Source organism: Ruditapes philippinarum, unplaced genomic scaffold (genome assembly GCF_026571515.1).
Source record: "Ruditapes philippinarum isolate M1 unplaced genomic scaffold, ASM2657151v2 ctg2215_1_1_1_1, whole genome shotgun sequence".
Lineage (NCBI taxonomy): Eukaryota > Metazoa > Mollusca > Bivalvia > Venerida > Veneridae > Ruditapes > Ruditapes philippinarum.
This window is the reverse complement of record NW_026862127.1, coordinates 198,976-215,152: the sequence shown is the minus strand read 5'-3', so window position 1 is coordinate 215,152 and position 16,177 is coordinate 198,976. Positions and strand designations below refer to the sequence as shown.

The 16,177-nt window shown below is 35.5% G+C and overlaps 1 protein-coding gene across 1 annotated transcript in view; it reads right to left on the bottom strand.

Annotated features, from left to right (window-relative positions):
• LOC132718033 (major facilitator superfamily domain-containing protein 6-like) overlaps window positions 1-8,152 on the bottom strand; it is a 30,037-nt gene extending 21,885 nt beyond the window's left edge. The window contains exons 1-2 of the mRNA XM_060701637.1: window positions 7,997-8,152; window positions 1,791-2,633 (exon numbers count right to left, since the gene is read on the bottom strand). Coding sequence (XP_060557620.1) covers window positions 1,791-2,593 — 803 coding nt within the window. The 5' untranslated portion in view covers window positions 2,594-2,633; window positions 7,997-8,152. The remainder of the gene's footprint in view (window positions 1-1,790; window positions 2,634-7,996) is intronic.
• Between the last annotated feature and the right edge of the window lie 8,025 nt (window positions 8,153-16,177).

Below are 16,177 nucleotides of genomic sequence, written 5' to 3'. Positions count from 1 at the left end.
AACACCATTCTGTCATATGTTGCGGTTCAGACCGGAATATCAATCCCGATGGGACCCGCCCATTAGCACTGATATTTCGATCCGAACCGCAACATATGACAGATATTAATATTATTATTTTTTCTATTATTATTATTATTATTATTATTATTATTATTATAGAAGACAATCTATTATCATTAAAGGGACTCCACTGAGGTTTTTTTTACATGAAGGGGCCGGAAATAAACTTGAAGATTAATGCTTCATTTGATGTAGGTCCAGACCAAAAACTTGTGAACAAAATCTCAGATCATTCGCTCACTCTGTTTTGCTAGAATAATTAATTTTATAATTGTGAAAAATGACTTAAAATTGATATAATGCTTTTCGCTGAAATCGGGTTAAATATAGCACAAAAATACGGATAGCAATTAATTTGTGAGTAAATTTCTTAAATATTTTTGTATATCTTTCTGATTTAAGTGCCCCAGCTGATCTATGTATACGAGGTTCAAATTATGTTTTTATGCCTTTTGGACCTCATTTGAGCTATGTGTTAGAAACAAGAATGATCCTTTTTTAATTTTGAAAACAATTAAATTTCAAATAAGCAGTATCCCACAACGTAACATACAAATCACTCGAATGAACCCTTTCAGTAATCTGAGGTACATTACATGAGGGATCTCAGCTCTTATAATAAATTAAAACCTTAATTACAACAAATGTATGAAAATATAAAATTTCTTGGTCTTTTCTTAAACATGTGTAACTTACAATAACAATTATATTTCTATACAGTTTGAGTACAAATCTTGTCAAAAAAGTAGAAAACTGTTGAGTAACCTCGCTGTATTCTTCAACACTTGTTTATGTCTTTGGTCAGAAATGTCTGCTCTTAAAGGTTTATTCATCTACAAAAATTCTTGTGTCATGTTACAGGAAATTAAATCCACAAAACGTATGGTGTCTTGTTACAGTATCAAAAACAGTTACTCTTTGGCATATACTTGAGTCATCTTTTGCTTCCTTTTCTTTTTGGAAATCAGTATAATAATAGTTTTTAAGTATTTTGTATTGAAGTCAAAATATCACCATGCTTTATATCATTTGAACATACATTCGGTGAAATTTTCTTCTGGAGGAAAGCATTTCATATATTTTAAATCCATTATTTCACATCATAAAACACATTTTTTCCATTTCCCATCCAAGGAAACATACATTCATTTTTGAGGCATTGTGTTCATTTTAAATAACAAATGACCATAATTGGACAACACACCAGTCCTGCAGATTATATTGTTATTTAAAATTCATTATAATATTATTTAAAATGTACTCAACAATATACATTCATGGCAATTTCGATAAAAATACAGAACAGTTTAATATATAACTCTATTTAGATTATTCTTTAAATAATCATAAAGGGCCATTATTAAAAAAAAAACCTTCCTTTAGATCAAATTTGATTGTGTAAATCATTTCCTTACTGAATATACACATTCACAACTATAATTAAATCTAGAACATTTATGGGGAAATTCCTTTAAAAAAATCATATGACCATAACTAAACAAGACAAAATGACCTCATGTTGGGCCCAGTCAATTGAACTTTTCGTCATTTTCCGTCAAACTTCGGAAAGAACTATTATGAATAATAACCGAGAAATTCCGACTGGGGCCCAGAAAAGGAACATGACATTTGACTTGTAAAAGAGCAAGATATATAATCAAAATAAAATTAAACTATAATTAGGATTATTGTTTTAAACACAAGGTTTCAATATATTTTCAACTTACATGATTCCTAGACCCAATGATCCCCATGCTCTCTGGTGCCCGTATTTGTGCATGTCTTTATTTCCAAGCGTCTCGATACACCCGGAGTCCGCCAGAGCGCCACATGGTGATTGCACGAGCTCCCCAAGCACTACAAGAATCATGATCACAGTATAAACTCTGTAAAGATCAGCACTATCGTAAATCCAACCACGTGACTCCATAAGACTTTCTTCTGCAGTAACGTCCACACGTAAACGGTGTAAATCATTAAAATCGGCACGTGTGACATCTGTTTCAGTTTTGACTGACACATTTGTTATATTTTTGGTGTTACCAACAAAATCTCTCACATAGGGGCATTGAGCATCTGATATTTCTGCCGGTGGGACAAAACCAATTGCGGTTATAAAAGCTAACCAGCCTAATGCACTAATAAACAACATAATACGTCGAACACGAAACCGGTCAGCAAGTGATCCCCATAAAGGACCACTGAAAAAACCAATGATTGGACGAAGTCCGGATATAATACCAATTTGATTGGGGCTTAATCCTAATTGTTTATAATAAACTGAAAAATAAGGGAACACAGATCCGATCGCGCCACCGAAAAAGAAGAAAAACGACTTGAATTTAATTAAATGCCGCTCAATTTTAAAAAATTCAAAACAAGTTTGTTGGGATTTCAAATCAACTTTTTCTCCTCCCTTATGGATGGGCGAACCCTCATTTTCCTCAGACTGTGTCGGCGTCATTTCTATGTCCGTCGTCGGCAACGGGGCGTTGTACTCGACAATCCCCGGACCAAAGTCAAGATCCATCTTTGCTCTACCCTATTGTCTGCCTAGACTGTTAAATAATCTGAAAAATAATACTTGGAATATTTACTTCATGTAAAACAATAGAATGTCTTCAAACCTATTAAGCAACATTCTAACATCTGCATTACAATATTAAACCGTTATAAATTAATTTCAACACTTTCATAAACACTGTAATTTATTAGTCCATTTATATGCAAATATTATATGCAAATATTTGCTTGAATGAATCCGAACATGACCTCCGTATGTGACACTGTGACCTTTTAACTTTTTGTACTACATGTAATGACTTACCTTTGAACTTTATTCAGAACATTTATGTCGACATGTGTATTGTAAATATACGTGTGTTTTCCATTGCTGATATTTTATATGATATTTTAAATAAGAACACATGAATTTCTGCGGAGTGACACGATTTATATTGCGTGTCGTCAGTAAAATCCAAGTACATAAACATATTCACATCCATCAGCTTTACACTTCGGGACCTATTTCAGATTTCTTGCTTTGTTGCAAAACAATTAATTATTGACATTTCAAATGGTGAGACAACGTTTTCTTATCTCCGTGCAGAAATTATCGACTGTACAACGTCGTGAAAAAATGAATAAATTAAATCATGCGTTAACATGTTGTTTTCTTCGAAAGCTGTTACATAAAAGTTTATAATGGGTTGAATTTTTCATTTATCCATTGGTTTGCCTTAACAGACTTGAAAACATGCTTCGTTTTGAAGAAATACAAATATTTATATATCATTTAAAGTCTTGTATTTTTCTTTTAGATGATTGGGATAGTGCTGTGCGGTCATAGTTCTGACTTCCCCCTTTTATATAGTAAAATGAGGTCAAAAGTGTGCTTTTTAAATTTTGGTTAGATTTGTTAACGAATCCGATGCCTTTAATACTTTAATTAATTAAGACATTACGCTCGAATAACAAACTACCTACAGCTCGTACTTGGTAATCCAATCCACTACCACCAGTAAAGGAGGGAACCTAGTTGGTATTATGCTTTACTTTTGTCAACATTTAAATTTAATGTACTGCAAATGACAATTATGATATTCTGCATGAATGTGAGTGGAGCCCTGTGTGAGTTTTGTGATACATGGTCTGTGAGCCATGTGTGTCAGGTTAGTGTTCTGTGTGTTATGTTCGCAGTGTCCTGTTTGTAAGATCTGTGTTTGAGGAATGTGTGCGTAGTGTGTTGCGAATAGTGTCCTGTATGACAGGTCTGTTTTAGTAGTGTCCTGTGTCTGTGTGTGACTAGTGTGCTATGCCTCTGTCAGTAATGCCTTATGTGTCAGTGGTTACTGTGTTTCCGAAGTGTCCCGTGTGTCATAACAATGTGTCAGTAGTGCCCTGTGTTCTGTGTGGCAGTTTGTTAGTAGTGTCCCGTGTCAGTGATGTCAGTGTGTCAGGATACTATGTCAAAAGTGTGTCCTTTGTCAGGATAGTGTGTCAGTAGTGTCCTGTGTCAGTGTTACAGTAGTGTCCCGTGTTTGTTTGCTTTGTCAGTGTGCCAGTAGTGTCCTGTGTCAGAAGTGTCCTGTGTTAGTAGTGTCCTGTGTCAGTAGTGTGCAGTGTCAGTGTGTCTGTAGTGTTCTGTGTCAGTAGTGTACTCTGTTAGTAGTGTACTCTGTCAGTGTGTCAGTAGTGTGCTGTGTCGTTGCGTCAGTAGTGTGCAGTGTCAGTGTGTCTGAAGTGTTCTGTGTCAGTAGTGTCCTGCGTCAGTAGTGTGATGTGTCATTGTGTCAGTAGTGTGCAGTGTCAGTGTGTCTGAAGTGTTCTGTGTCAGTAGTGTCCTGTGTCAGTAATGTGCTGTGTCAGTGTGTCTGTAGTGTTCTGTGTCAGTAGTGTGCAGTAGTGTTCTGTATCAGGTCAGTGTGTCAGTAGTGTTCTGTGTCAGGACAGTGTGTCAGTAGTGCCCTGTGTCAGGACAGTGTGTCAGTAGTATGTTGTGTGTCAGTAGTGTCCTGTGTGTCAGGTCAATGTTTGAGCAGTATCCTGTGTGCCCATTTGTGAGTAGTGACATGTTATTCATTTCAGCGTTTGAGTATCTCTTTTATTTATTAATTCTAATCTTTATCATTTTAGTACGAATAGTGTAAGTATTTTAGTGGAGTAGCGGGGTAACGAACTCGTAACCCCTGGACTTGTAGTCAGACAGTGTTACCACTGCACCACAGCGCCCGCTGTGATAAATGACTATTTTGAAAGTTCCTTTAAACATTATCACATTAGTAAACAAGAAAATGAGATATGCCATTGAATTTTTACACCTAAGTAGTTAATATAGCTGTGTTTTACATTGGCTGACATTCGTGTCCTTGCTCGAGGGGTTATGACAAAAAAAAACTTTACACAAACGAGTAGTAAAAGGAAAATAAGAAAGACTGTAGACAGGCAATAAAAACTTATTTCATGCTTTCCAGTGTTTTATTGTAATATATCAGATTTTTATATTCTGATAAACCACTAGTGAAATTTGTAAAATATAATTTTCACTGTAGCCGGACTATATCTAAATGCGGATGAAAAGAAAATCATAACTAAATGGAATAACAGGCAGAAATAAATGCCGTCTTGCGTAAATTTTGCTTCTTTAGGAAAAGAAAGTCGATGTCATCATACATCATGTTATAAATGTAACAAAATAAGAAAAATGTAACATACCTATATTCCAAAATTGATAATTTGATGTGATGACGTCACAAGGGAGAATGCACGACGTTACGCGGCAAAATTAGTTAAAAAGTACTGAAAATCACTTAAAAAAAAGCATGAAATAAAAAGAAAATTTATTTCTTTTACATATAAGATTGACATATATTTCATTTGTGAACACCAGCTATTATATTTTCACTTGTGGTTACGCCACTCGTGAAAATATTGCATCTGGTGTTCACTCAGTGAAATTATATTTCAATCTTACATGCAAAACAAACAAATATCCTCTATATAACCAGAAAAAAATATGATCCGTTATTCGAATATTGACAATAAGAAAGCTGAAACTAATACTTGTTGTAAAAGATAAATGATGGTTTGAGACAAGTTTATTTAATCTAGTTTCACTAGTTAAAAATGTTTCTTTTGGCGGAAAATAAGGTGAAAAAAGTATGTTTAAGAAGCAAACCTCATGCTTATTTTCATGAACATTTTGAAAATGTAATGTTAATTAAAGGTAAAATATTGTGAACAAAGAATGTAATTTACATAAATGCAGGCAACACTTTCAATTACAAAATAAACGTCGAAATAAGCAAAAAGTCTTAGTTTTAGTTTATCAAAATCTTAGTAAATTTTATCTAAAGTTGTAGTTCTTTTTTTTCAGAATAAAAGTAACAGATATAAGACAAGATAGATAAATTCTACTAAATGGTATCACCCCGCACTTTACGTCGACCTCGGGAGTCAGTTGGTTATTCGCGTGAATCCCCAACTACCTACCAGTATGTAGTTGGCAATTCGGATATTGCATGTACACGTTAAACAACTGTTACGTTTACATAACAAGATATGTGTTTTCTATAATATGGTAACATCCTCTTCACAATAAATCGACCAAGGGACTCGGATCTTCGCGTGAATCCCCATCTACCTACCAGAAGGTATAGTTTTCCGAAATAAATGTAACAGAAATAATTTTATGAAAAGTAGGATTGATTCTCAAACATAGCAGGGGACTCAGTGGGTGCTGGCGCGAATCCCCAACTATCAACCAGAAGGTAATTGGTAATTCGAATATTGCATGTTTTGACTCGAAACCGAAAGAACTTTAACGGAATAAATATAACGGATATATAACAAGAAAAAACATCAAAACACCCTGTCTTCTGGACTGAGTTTGTTATTAGCGTGAATTCCAACTAAAAGATAGTTGTTTATTCGAATTTAACATGAATTTCTATATCATTATTTTATATAAAAGACATATAAGGCATCAGTTACCATATCTAACTTAAAATAAAGTAGCACACGTGTGACCACGCTTTATTATATAAAAGACAGCCTGAAACCTGAACTATGTCCGCACAGCATTATCACATGCATCTCAAAAGAAACATGCAGCACTTTAAAAGATAACATTCTTCCAAACGAACTAGTTTCTGAAAGTCAAATTCAGTCAGGAAGTGTAAAGCTGGTGCATGTGAATATCTTTATGTACTCAGGTTTTTTTTCTAGGATTTTTTGGAATATGACCCATGGAATTGGGAATTTCAGCGATGTTTTGTTAGAAATCGGGGAAAATTTGCATGACATAAATTTTGCAGTGATTAAATGAATGCCAAGAATCACTGTCTATATAGGACGGCATCTTCAAACATTCAAGCACCATAACAGTAAATAAGTCCTTATTGTCAAAGATTTTAGAATTTGTTATTCAATATTTTTATTTTGTAACTTTCAATTGGAATTTCTTTTCCTGTAGATTTGGAATATAATATACTATTTTCAATTGGGAATATGACCGAATATCGGCTATAAAATAAGGCCAAAAAAAAAAATCCCTGATGTTACTGTACTTGTGTTTTTTTAACGACTCGCAAGCATTCCGAAGTAAATCATGCGTCTTATAAGACTATGGTTAGCTTCCTAACGTCATCGAGTACTTGAGTTTTGAAGTAATGGAATTTCCGAGTCGTAACGCATCCCCTTTCAATTCCATATTCAATCTAAACAGACATTCGTATCGCAGCCATGTTACGCTAGCGACACATATTTGACCTACCAATAAGATGAACTATGATATGCTAATGTATGATCTATGTGTGAATCAATTCAGTACATTGAATTGTTCGAAATATGATACAAACATAGATCATTGAGAGTAAATATTGTTACATGTATAAACTTTTTGTCATATACAGGCAGTTCTGTATGTATTTGCCTCTTGGACTTAAACGTAATGGATTTGAATGAAATAAAGGTTATAACTTTTAAACTTATGTTTTGAACATTTTAATAAACACTGTTAAAGTGTTTGCACTCAACCATCAACGTACGTATAGCTAAACTTTCAGCACGTTTTAATAATAAAATAAAAGAACAAAAGTCAAATGTTCCCTTTAACAAAAACAACTTTTGAGGCAGGCAATATTTACTTTACTATATTAAACAATGTGCGCCCGCGGTATTAATGTTTTAACTATTTACTTCAAGATTATTGTTATTTTTTTAATTTGAAGAAAGTGTATGTCGCAAAAATTCAACAGTAACCTAGAAGAATAATGTTGTACGTGGTGTCCTTCATTAGTGCGAGATGTTTGTTTTACCTTTATAATAAGATGTTGTTAGTCAAAATCATTAAACAAACGATTGCCTTTTCGTTAGATTTAAGAAATGTTTATTTACTACCATTCTTTAAAAAGATAGAAAAATAAGCGTTTACCTTTCTAGTAAAATATGTAATCCCAACTTTCGTCATAGTTTTAATCTTAAAGACATGAAAAAAGAAAACAGTCCATTTTGATTATACAGTATGTATGCCTATGTCATAAACATGTGTGGAAACCCGAGTGTGACGAGATGTCAAATCGTGCGCGACCTATTCGCATACGGTCACAAAAACATAATATTTACAAATAGCTGAGCCATTAACCTTGAGGGTTTAACATATAAAAAACTTATCGGTGACATAGTGAGGGGGAAAAGGTCATTAAAGATCTTAAATACAATAACATTTAGATTTGCGTATCTTATTATAACACATTATGCCTCAGAAACAAATGAATTTTTACTTCTTTAGAAAGGTAAAACATGATTTTCATACTGTTTAAAAATTGTTTTAAAGAATACAGAAAAAGGCAATTAATGTGAAACGATTTGTCATGAGTAGAAAAATGTAAGCAAGGTGGTATTTTGAATTCCATACAAAAAACGAATTCAATATAACTGCCAGTCTTCTTTCGTACAGATTCGAATCAAATGAACACATTCAGACTTTGAACGTGAAGTATATAAGCTACAAGTTGATGTATGAATATAAACTTCTAATAAATAACTTCTCAATAAGTGTTGATGGGAAAACCTTTCATCACATTAAATACACATATAAAGTCTATTTGGGAAATTCCGTGTGCCACTACTACCAGAACAAATGTACCTTGCTTTTCCTTATAAATGTATAATACATGTTCTTCCATTATACACGTATATAATGAGGACTACATCTGCGAGAATGTCTTATTGTATCTGTTATTCAAAATAGCATGTAACTAAGAGTCAGGAAAAAAGATTTTTGACATTTCAATTAATTACATGTAGATATAAAAGGAAACAGAAAAGATACTGATTTCTTGCGTTTGATTTCAACCTTTTTGTGTAATGGCAAATGGTTGTAACGTGTATCAATTTTTAATTTGAATCAATCAACTTGACAAAGCAATACATTTCGCTGAGTTAAATTACCACAAACAGTGAAACCAGAATTCTGCAATCAAGCGTGTAACACATTAATACATTATTGTAAACAAGTCAAATCTAGAATTACACTATATATTCAAGTAAAAGAATGTTGCATCAAGGTAATAATTGCATATATATAGTGTGAGGAGAAAAACGATAACAAACCTTAGGTAGAAAATCTATATCCTAGATTCCTCATATATGTAAATGTCGGAGATCAATATATCAATGTGTACCTTGTAAAGGTATTCTTCCAATAGTATCATTCCTAAGGTAAATGCTTTGAAAGTAACACACTTTGACTGTTGTTCACTGAGACGCGCTTGTAACTCGAAAGTCCTTTATAGTATAGTGATATATGTTTGATACAAATCTATATTCTTACTAACAATTATATTTTTTCCCCAGCTGTGACATGGAGAAATGCAATAACCAGTTGTTGTATATTATAACAAATATATAATGAACGAGATTACATGCTCAACAAATTGCCTTTCCGTTAGCCAGTTAGTTGAACCAATTTCAGAATAATGAAACGAAATTGACTACAAAATTATATATATTATTCCGACAAATTTTCTGATAATATGTTGATATTAGTATATTATTATAACAGTTCCTGTTTCGCTCCATTATCCACTTTATTGTAACTTTTATGTTATAGTATAGGGCACGTCTGATTTATTTCTATCAATTGATGACCCAGGTATTATGACAGACGTGGCAAATAGCAATAAAGAAATAGAAAAAACAATGATATTTTACTGTTTAAAGCTAGAAATAGTAAAATAAATTAATCACAAGCGGTTGCTTCTACGCGACTTAATACTCGTTAAGCTTAAATTGACTGCAATAAAATGAGTGAAATGTGTGGACACATACCATGGTACATTACAGCATTTTGTGCGACAGCTGGACGCATTACTTTCCCAGTTATCAGAGTTAAAAACACAGTCTGATGTAAACAGTCAGAACGTGACTCCGTTATTTCTATGGTAGTCATTATTACAAACGTAACGAGGTATAATGCAGTGCCGCCTGGTTAACGCAGTAGATAAAGCGTTGGACCGCGAATCGAGCGAGCCAGATTCGATTCCTTAATGAAACAGGTCACATTCGTAAAAATCCTTTCTAAAGCTACAGTGTCACTAACAACCCGGCAGAGCCACAGCAGAGCCCCGGTAGACATCCAGGGTGGTCCTGGAACGACCGGTGTACGACCGGGAACAACCGGAGTACATCCGTAACTCTGCCGGCAACGTCCGGGATGATCCGGGAACATCCGTCATTCGACCCCAAATGGAATAAAATATTTAATATCACCGACGTGGTCCGGGATGATCCGGGAAGGTATAGCTTTGCCGGCTTCATCCTTAGCTCTGCCGGGAACGACCGGGGTTATACCAGGGAAGCACCGTATCTCAGCCGGCACAAACCGGGGATGATCCGGGGTATGATTCAGCCGGTAGAGCTACGGTAGAGCCCCGGTATATGCCGCCAGAGCATCGGTTGATCCCGGTAGAGCTCCGGCAAAGCCCGGATCATTTCAAAAGAAAAACGACAATTTGCGATGATTGCACTTGTTTGTATTAAAACCCTTCCCATTTCCCTTCTATCCAGTATGGCATAAGGATTTTTCAGAAAATCATCATGAATTCCGGAACAATATATTATATTAAATAAAAATTATTTATCAGTGTTATCATTTTCGGGCGTTTTCAATCCACCGGGGTTCTCCCGGGGCTCTGCCTTGATCGTCCTGGGCTCTGCCGGGGCTCTGTCAAGGTCAAACGGGGCTCTTCCGGTGTCATCCGGGAACGACCGGGGAAGCACCGGCATAAACTGTAGTTTCACCTGGGCTCTGCCTGGATGATCCGGAGCGCATCCTTGGTGGTAAGTTTGGAACTACCGTAGTGCTGCCGGGGTAAGTGTGACCGCAACAATAATTTCACCCCGGATCATCCCGGTAACTTACGAATGGTCCTGGGCTCTGCCGGGAGTAAGTGAAACCGCAGCTTAAGGCCGTACCTTTGCTCCAACTAATTACAATTACATTAAACTTTGTGTAACATTTTACTTCAAACAGAGGGTGAGGGCTACTCAGAAAACGCAGATATTTACTCAAGGAGTGCCAAAAGAGCACTAGTCAGATATACAGCGAGTTAGAGGAAATCAAAGAATTAGGTTTTAAAGCACGATTCATGTATCGTGCTATCAATTATAAATGTGCAGGGATATGGCTACCCAAAAGTTTCAGAGTAAAGCTAGTTTCAATATAAGCGCGCTTCATTTCATATTTTCGATACTGTATAAGCAAATTTCATTACATTATTCGTAAAGATCATTTCGATATAAGTGCGTCAAAGCATAATCTTTATTTTTCCTAAAATAGCCTTAGCAAATACATAGCCAATATAAACAATTATAATTACATTTGAAAAAGGAAGATAATTATGTAACAAGAACAAAATACAATTAAATATTGAAACAGACATAAGACGAATGGCACATTTCAGAACTACAAAGTAATTTAAATAAAGTTTACAATATTACTGGTGCATATTTCTCTTGATATCTATGATACGGATGTCACTACTTTATTAATATATTTCTGTTTAATAGATGTCACTGTCAAAAATTGATATAGAATTTTTTCTGTTGATAGTAATAAAATAAAGACTTCGTTATTCAAATGATTATAAACATAGCACTTGAAACTAATCAAAATTTCAAAAATGTCCGATGTTTTTTACCTGTATAAAAATTTCAATAAGTCGTTTAACTTATATTCCAGTTTAAGTCCCCACTCAATGTCTTTTTTCTGAAATGAAAGGAATTTATTTTAGATAAACTTGTCAGTCGGACTGGAGACATGTGTAAATAGATTTCTTCTAATTTAAAAGGAAGTGCCGGTTTATCTAAATTTATTAAGTCTATTGATACTAGTACCATAACCACGATAACGCTAGGTGGACGCATTAAGTACGGTGTTCTGATGGGGTCATTGTTTCTAATCTAGGCGATCTATTACAAACACAGAATACCAAAGCGACGAGACGATACACGGAAGCGACAAGACAATACACGGAAGCGACGAGACGATACACGGAAGCGACGAGACGATACACGGAAGCGACGAGATGATACACGGAAGCGACGAGAATATACACCGAAGCGACGATGAAAAACACCGAAGCGACGAGACGATAAACGGAAGCGACCAGACGATTCAGAGAAGCGACGAGACGATCCACGGAAGCGACCAAACGATACACGGAAGCGACCAAACGATACACAGAAGCGACGAGACGATACACGGAAGCAACCAGACGATACACAGAAGCGACAAAACGATACACCGAAGCGACGAGACGAAACGTAAACACAAACTCGCATCGTCTAATGGTATATCATATCTTTTTTCTGATGTAAAGAAAGACAGAGGGTGTAATCTTTCACTAACAAATACCGAATGCACTTTTTGACATCCAAAGGAAAGTAAAGTCTTTTACGTTTAAATCATTATTGAGGCATATGCATGACAGAGAATAAATTTGAAAATGCCATTTGGAGTACAATTATCGTCATAAGTAAAACACTTCCTACAAAAAGAATAATAAACATAAAGATAATACATTGTATATTGTTTACTATGGTAGCTGATTTTGTACGCTTTTATGTGTTTTGTTGGCGCTAGCGTTGTCGCCCTGTCTCAAGCGCAGTGTGATGCGGCTTGTTGTCGCGATGTCATATTGTTGCTCGGTTAGAGACAGGACGACAAGACAGCGCACCATTTGGCGCTTTATCGTGTTTTTGCTAGCGACAGGACGACAATACGAAAGTCCGACAACGCGCCGTTGGCGCTTTGTCGCTAACACCAACACGACACACCAAAGCGTATCAAATCAGCCGTTATAGTTTACCCTATATTGAATTTAATTAAATAAACTTAGTTTACAATCAGTATTACTATTGTTTAGGTTAGTAGCGTACGTTAGAACTAAATATCTGTTCTGTGTCTTCATAATTTTGTGAAAGAGGTCCTTCTCCGAAGATTGGCGGAAAGAGCAGCGAATTTGCGATTGTTAGACACTTTGTCCCATCGCGTTATTGAGTTATAATTTCTTCGCGTAAGAGCATCATCATATCATATTCTCACATTAATTTGTCGTGGCTTCATAGCATCGTCATGTCGTGTTCTCATATTATATTGTCGTCGCCTCGGAGTATCGTCATCTCGTGTTCTCATGATAACAGTTGTTTGTGTTGTTTCATAAGAGGATGGGAAAAATTGAAAAATGCGAGCCTCGTTTCAGGGAACTCGCAGTCATTGGGTGTTTTGGTCCTTGAATTCATTAAAATTATCGTAGCGGGTAGGTCTACAAAGGTTATCATTCACTGTTGGCTGATTACTTTTTGTCTCTCGTTTACCTGGCACTTTCAGCTCTCCTGAAATCTGACTGGATCATTGATTTCTTCTATTGTTTGTTCAACTCAACTGCACAGAAGTGTCTTAGTGACACCAATACCTTGATGTTTTTTAGCAGTTATTGCAATAATGTATTTGTACTTCAGTGAACACTTTGCATAGCCTACAATCTCCATTGCTGACATTTTCTTATATATCGGCACGGATTACAACCCCTCTTCACGTAAAAATTCACCTAAAGCCCCAGTCACATTAGAGCTTACGACCAGTGAAGACCAGTTCACGATCACCAGTGACCTCTGGTCGCGGACAATCTTTAAAACGTCTTACGACGGTCATCGATGATCTTTGACAGTCGCAGGTTATCTTATTTAGGTCCCACGACCAATTTCAGTCGTAGAGAGGTTTTTGAGCTTGCATAAAAACCTCCTTGCGACCAAACAGGTCGCTAGTGATCTTATAAGGTCTTAAGGCTTTCGCACGATGGTCGTTCGGAGGTGCGACAATCTAACGACAGTCTTGACAAATTGCCACTAGTCACTGATAATCTTAAGTAGTCTTTAGTTATCGTGTGATGGTCGCACGACAAGTTGTAGGTGATCGCATGTTAAGTCACGGGTAGTTGTAAGTAATCCCAGGCAATCTTGAGACCATCGCACGTTTACTTATGACCTGTCGTGCGATTGTCAATGATGACTTGTCTTACGATACTCGCGAAAGTACATTTATATGTGCAAAAATGGTTTCGGTCGCAGACAATCGCTGATGATCGTCAGTTTTACAAGTCGCCGGTGGTCGCAAGTAATCGTAAGCTCTAATGTGACTGGGGTTTAAGGGAAACACATAGTTAATACAAGTCCTATCTTGGCTTTCTTGCATTCCTCTACATATGAAAGCAGTGAGAGCTGTAATTCGTTGCTCTTCGATCGACGGATAAAGAAAAATTGAGACGTACAAGAAAGTGTTACAATAAAAAAAATTCAATCAGACAGGCACACCGTATTAAAGGAAATACCAAAATACACAAGCCACAGGGCAGATACCGAAATTAAAGGGTCAAGGTAGGTTGTTAGGGGCTGGGTTGACGCAAATGGAAAACAATGGGGTTTACAAAGATACTACAAATCGATGACGAAAAATACCAACATCTATAGGGCATCATCATAACACAACATATAACAATACATAAGACAAACGCAGAAGAAAGACAAACGGACACTTCCTCGGAACTGCCAGTTCATGTTCATGAGGTTTGAACCACTCTGCCGCCAGTTCCGTCTTGATTATATGTGATCTGGAGTTGGCTACATTGTACATGCATGTGCTTTCAAATTGAAGGTGTCAGGAAATCCACGGTAAGATGGTTGATAAATTGCTGAGAAACCAGGAACTTCTCCTGCATGGGCTGAGGTGTTGATGTCTTTCATGTTGAGAGACCGGTGTTAATATTGTTTGGACAGCACAAACGTTAAGCAGCTAGATTGTGAGAAAATGGTTGACGGTTTGGAGTTCGTTTTTTAATATTTCTTGTTCTTATTGTTACGCTTCTCGAACATATACTTTCTTCCAGACTTATTTGAGGATATATACTTTTGCTTAGAACATAATTTTTTGCGATTGCCGCTTTATTTTTATTCAATTTAGAACTGATCAAAAGTTAAATCGGTCAGCGCACCAAACATAACTGACATGATAACTGCTATTATTACCCCTCACTTTTTTCGTAATGCTAATTTCCCATAGGCATCTGAGAGTTATTTTTCCTGTTAATGCAAGTGTACCACGTGACTAAGGATTTTGTACTGTTACATAGGTAACAGTATTTTAAACAGTATAAAATCTGGTCACGTGGTCTATTTTCTAAATGAAATGAAATAAAATGGCCGCCATTTTTTTTCTCGATTTCAACGTTAACCCCGATAGGACATCAATTTCTTCTCTGAAGTAAGTATGAAACTCATAAAATTTAGTTGTTTGCAACCTGGTGTGCTTTTCGGGTATAAAATATCTTTTTATTGAATAGTCAAAAAGTGAACATCCGTTTTCAACAGAACTAATTGCAATGTAAATAATTATGTGTCAAATTGGAACATGCAGACGATTTAAGCATGCAACAAAGGATTATTTAACAATTTTAATCAGTGAAACGTTACAGATATGATGGACAGACACAGAATATCATATTTTTGTTACAGTTAGATTTAGTTGACAATTTCAGATCATCACAGTATTTTTGTTCGGGGTAATAAAATAAATAGCACATGGGTTTGTGAGTACGAGTAACAGTAAAAATATCAAAAGGGATGATATATACTGCAGTTCTAAAGCTATAACCTTATAATATACTAAGAATTGTTTCTTTTAATTTTGAAGATACATTATTGCTTAAAGTATACTTAGCTATCAACAAGATATAATAATTTGGAATTTTAGAAAGTGTAGCACGTTAAAATCGAAAAAGTTTTTTTTTCATGAGGTTACATCTTAAAACGATTGCCTTGTGTTGATTTCGAAATTTCCTTAATTTAAATGAATTTCGAGAGCCTAATTAAAGGGAAGTAAACGAAAATAAAAGAATTATACTAAATATCGTGAAGTTATAACACTTAACATAGTATTTTTATTTTTATTGTTGACTTTCAACTTAAAGCTGTCGTTTCATCTTCGGAACTGATGCTGCGATCTTTTAGGCGTATATACTGTAGTACATTTTTTACGAAGGAAGTGAGACGAATA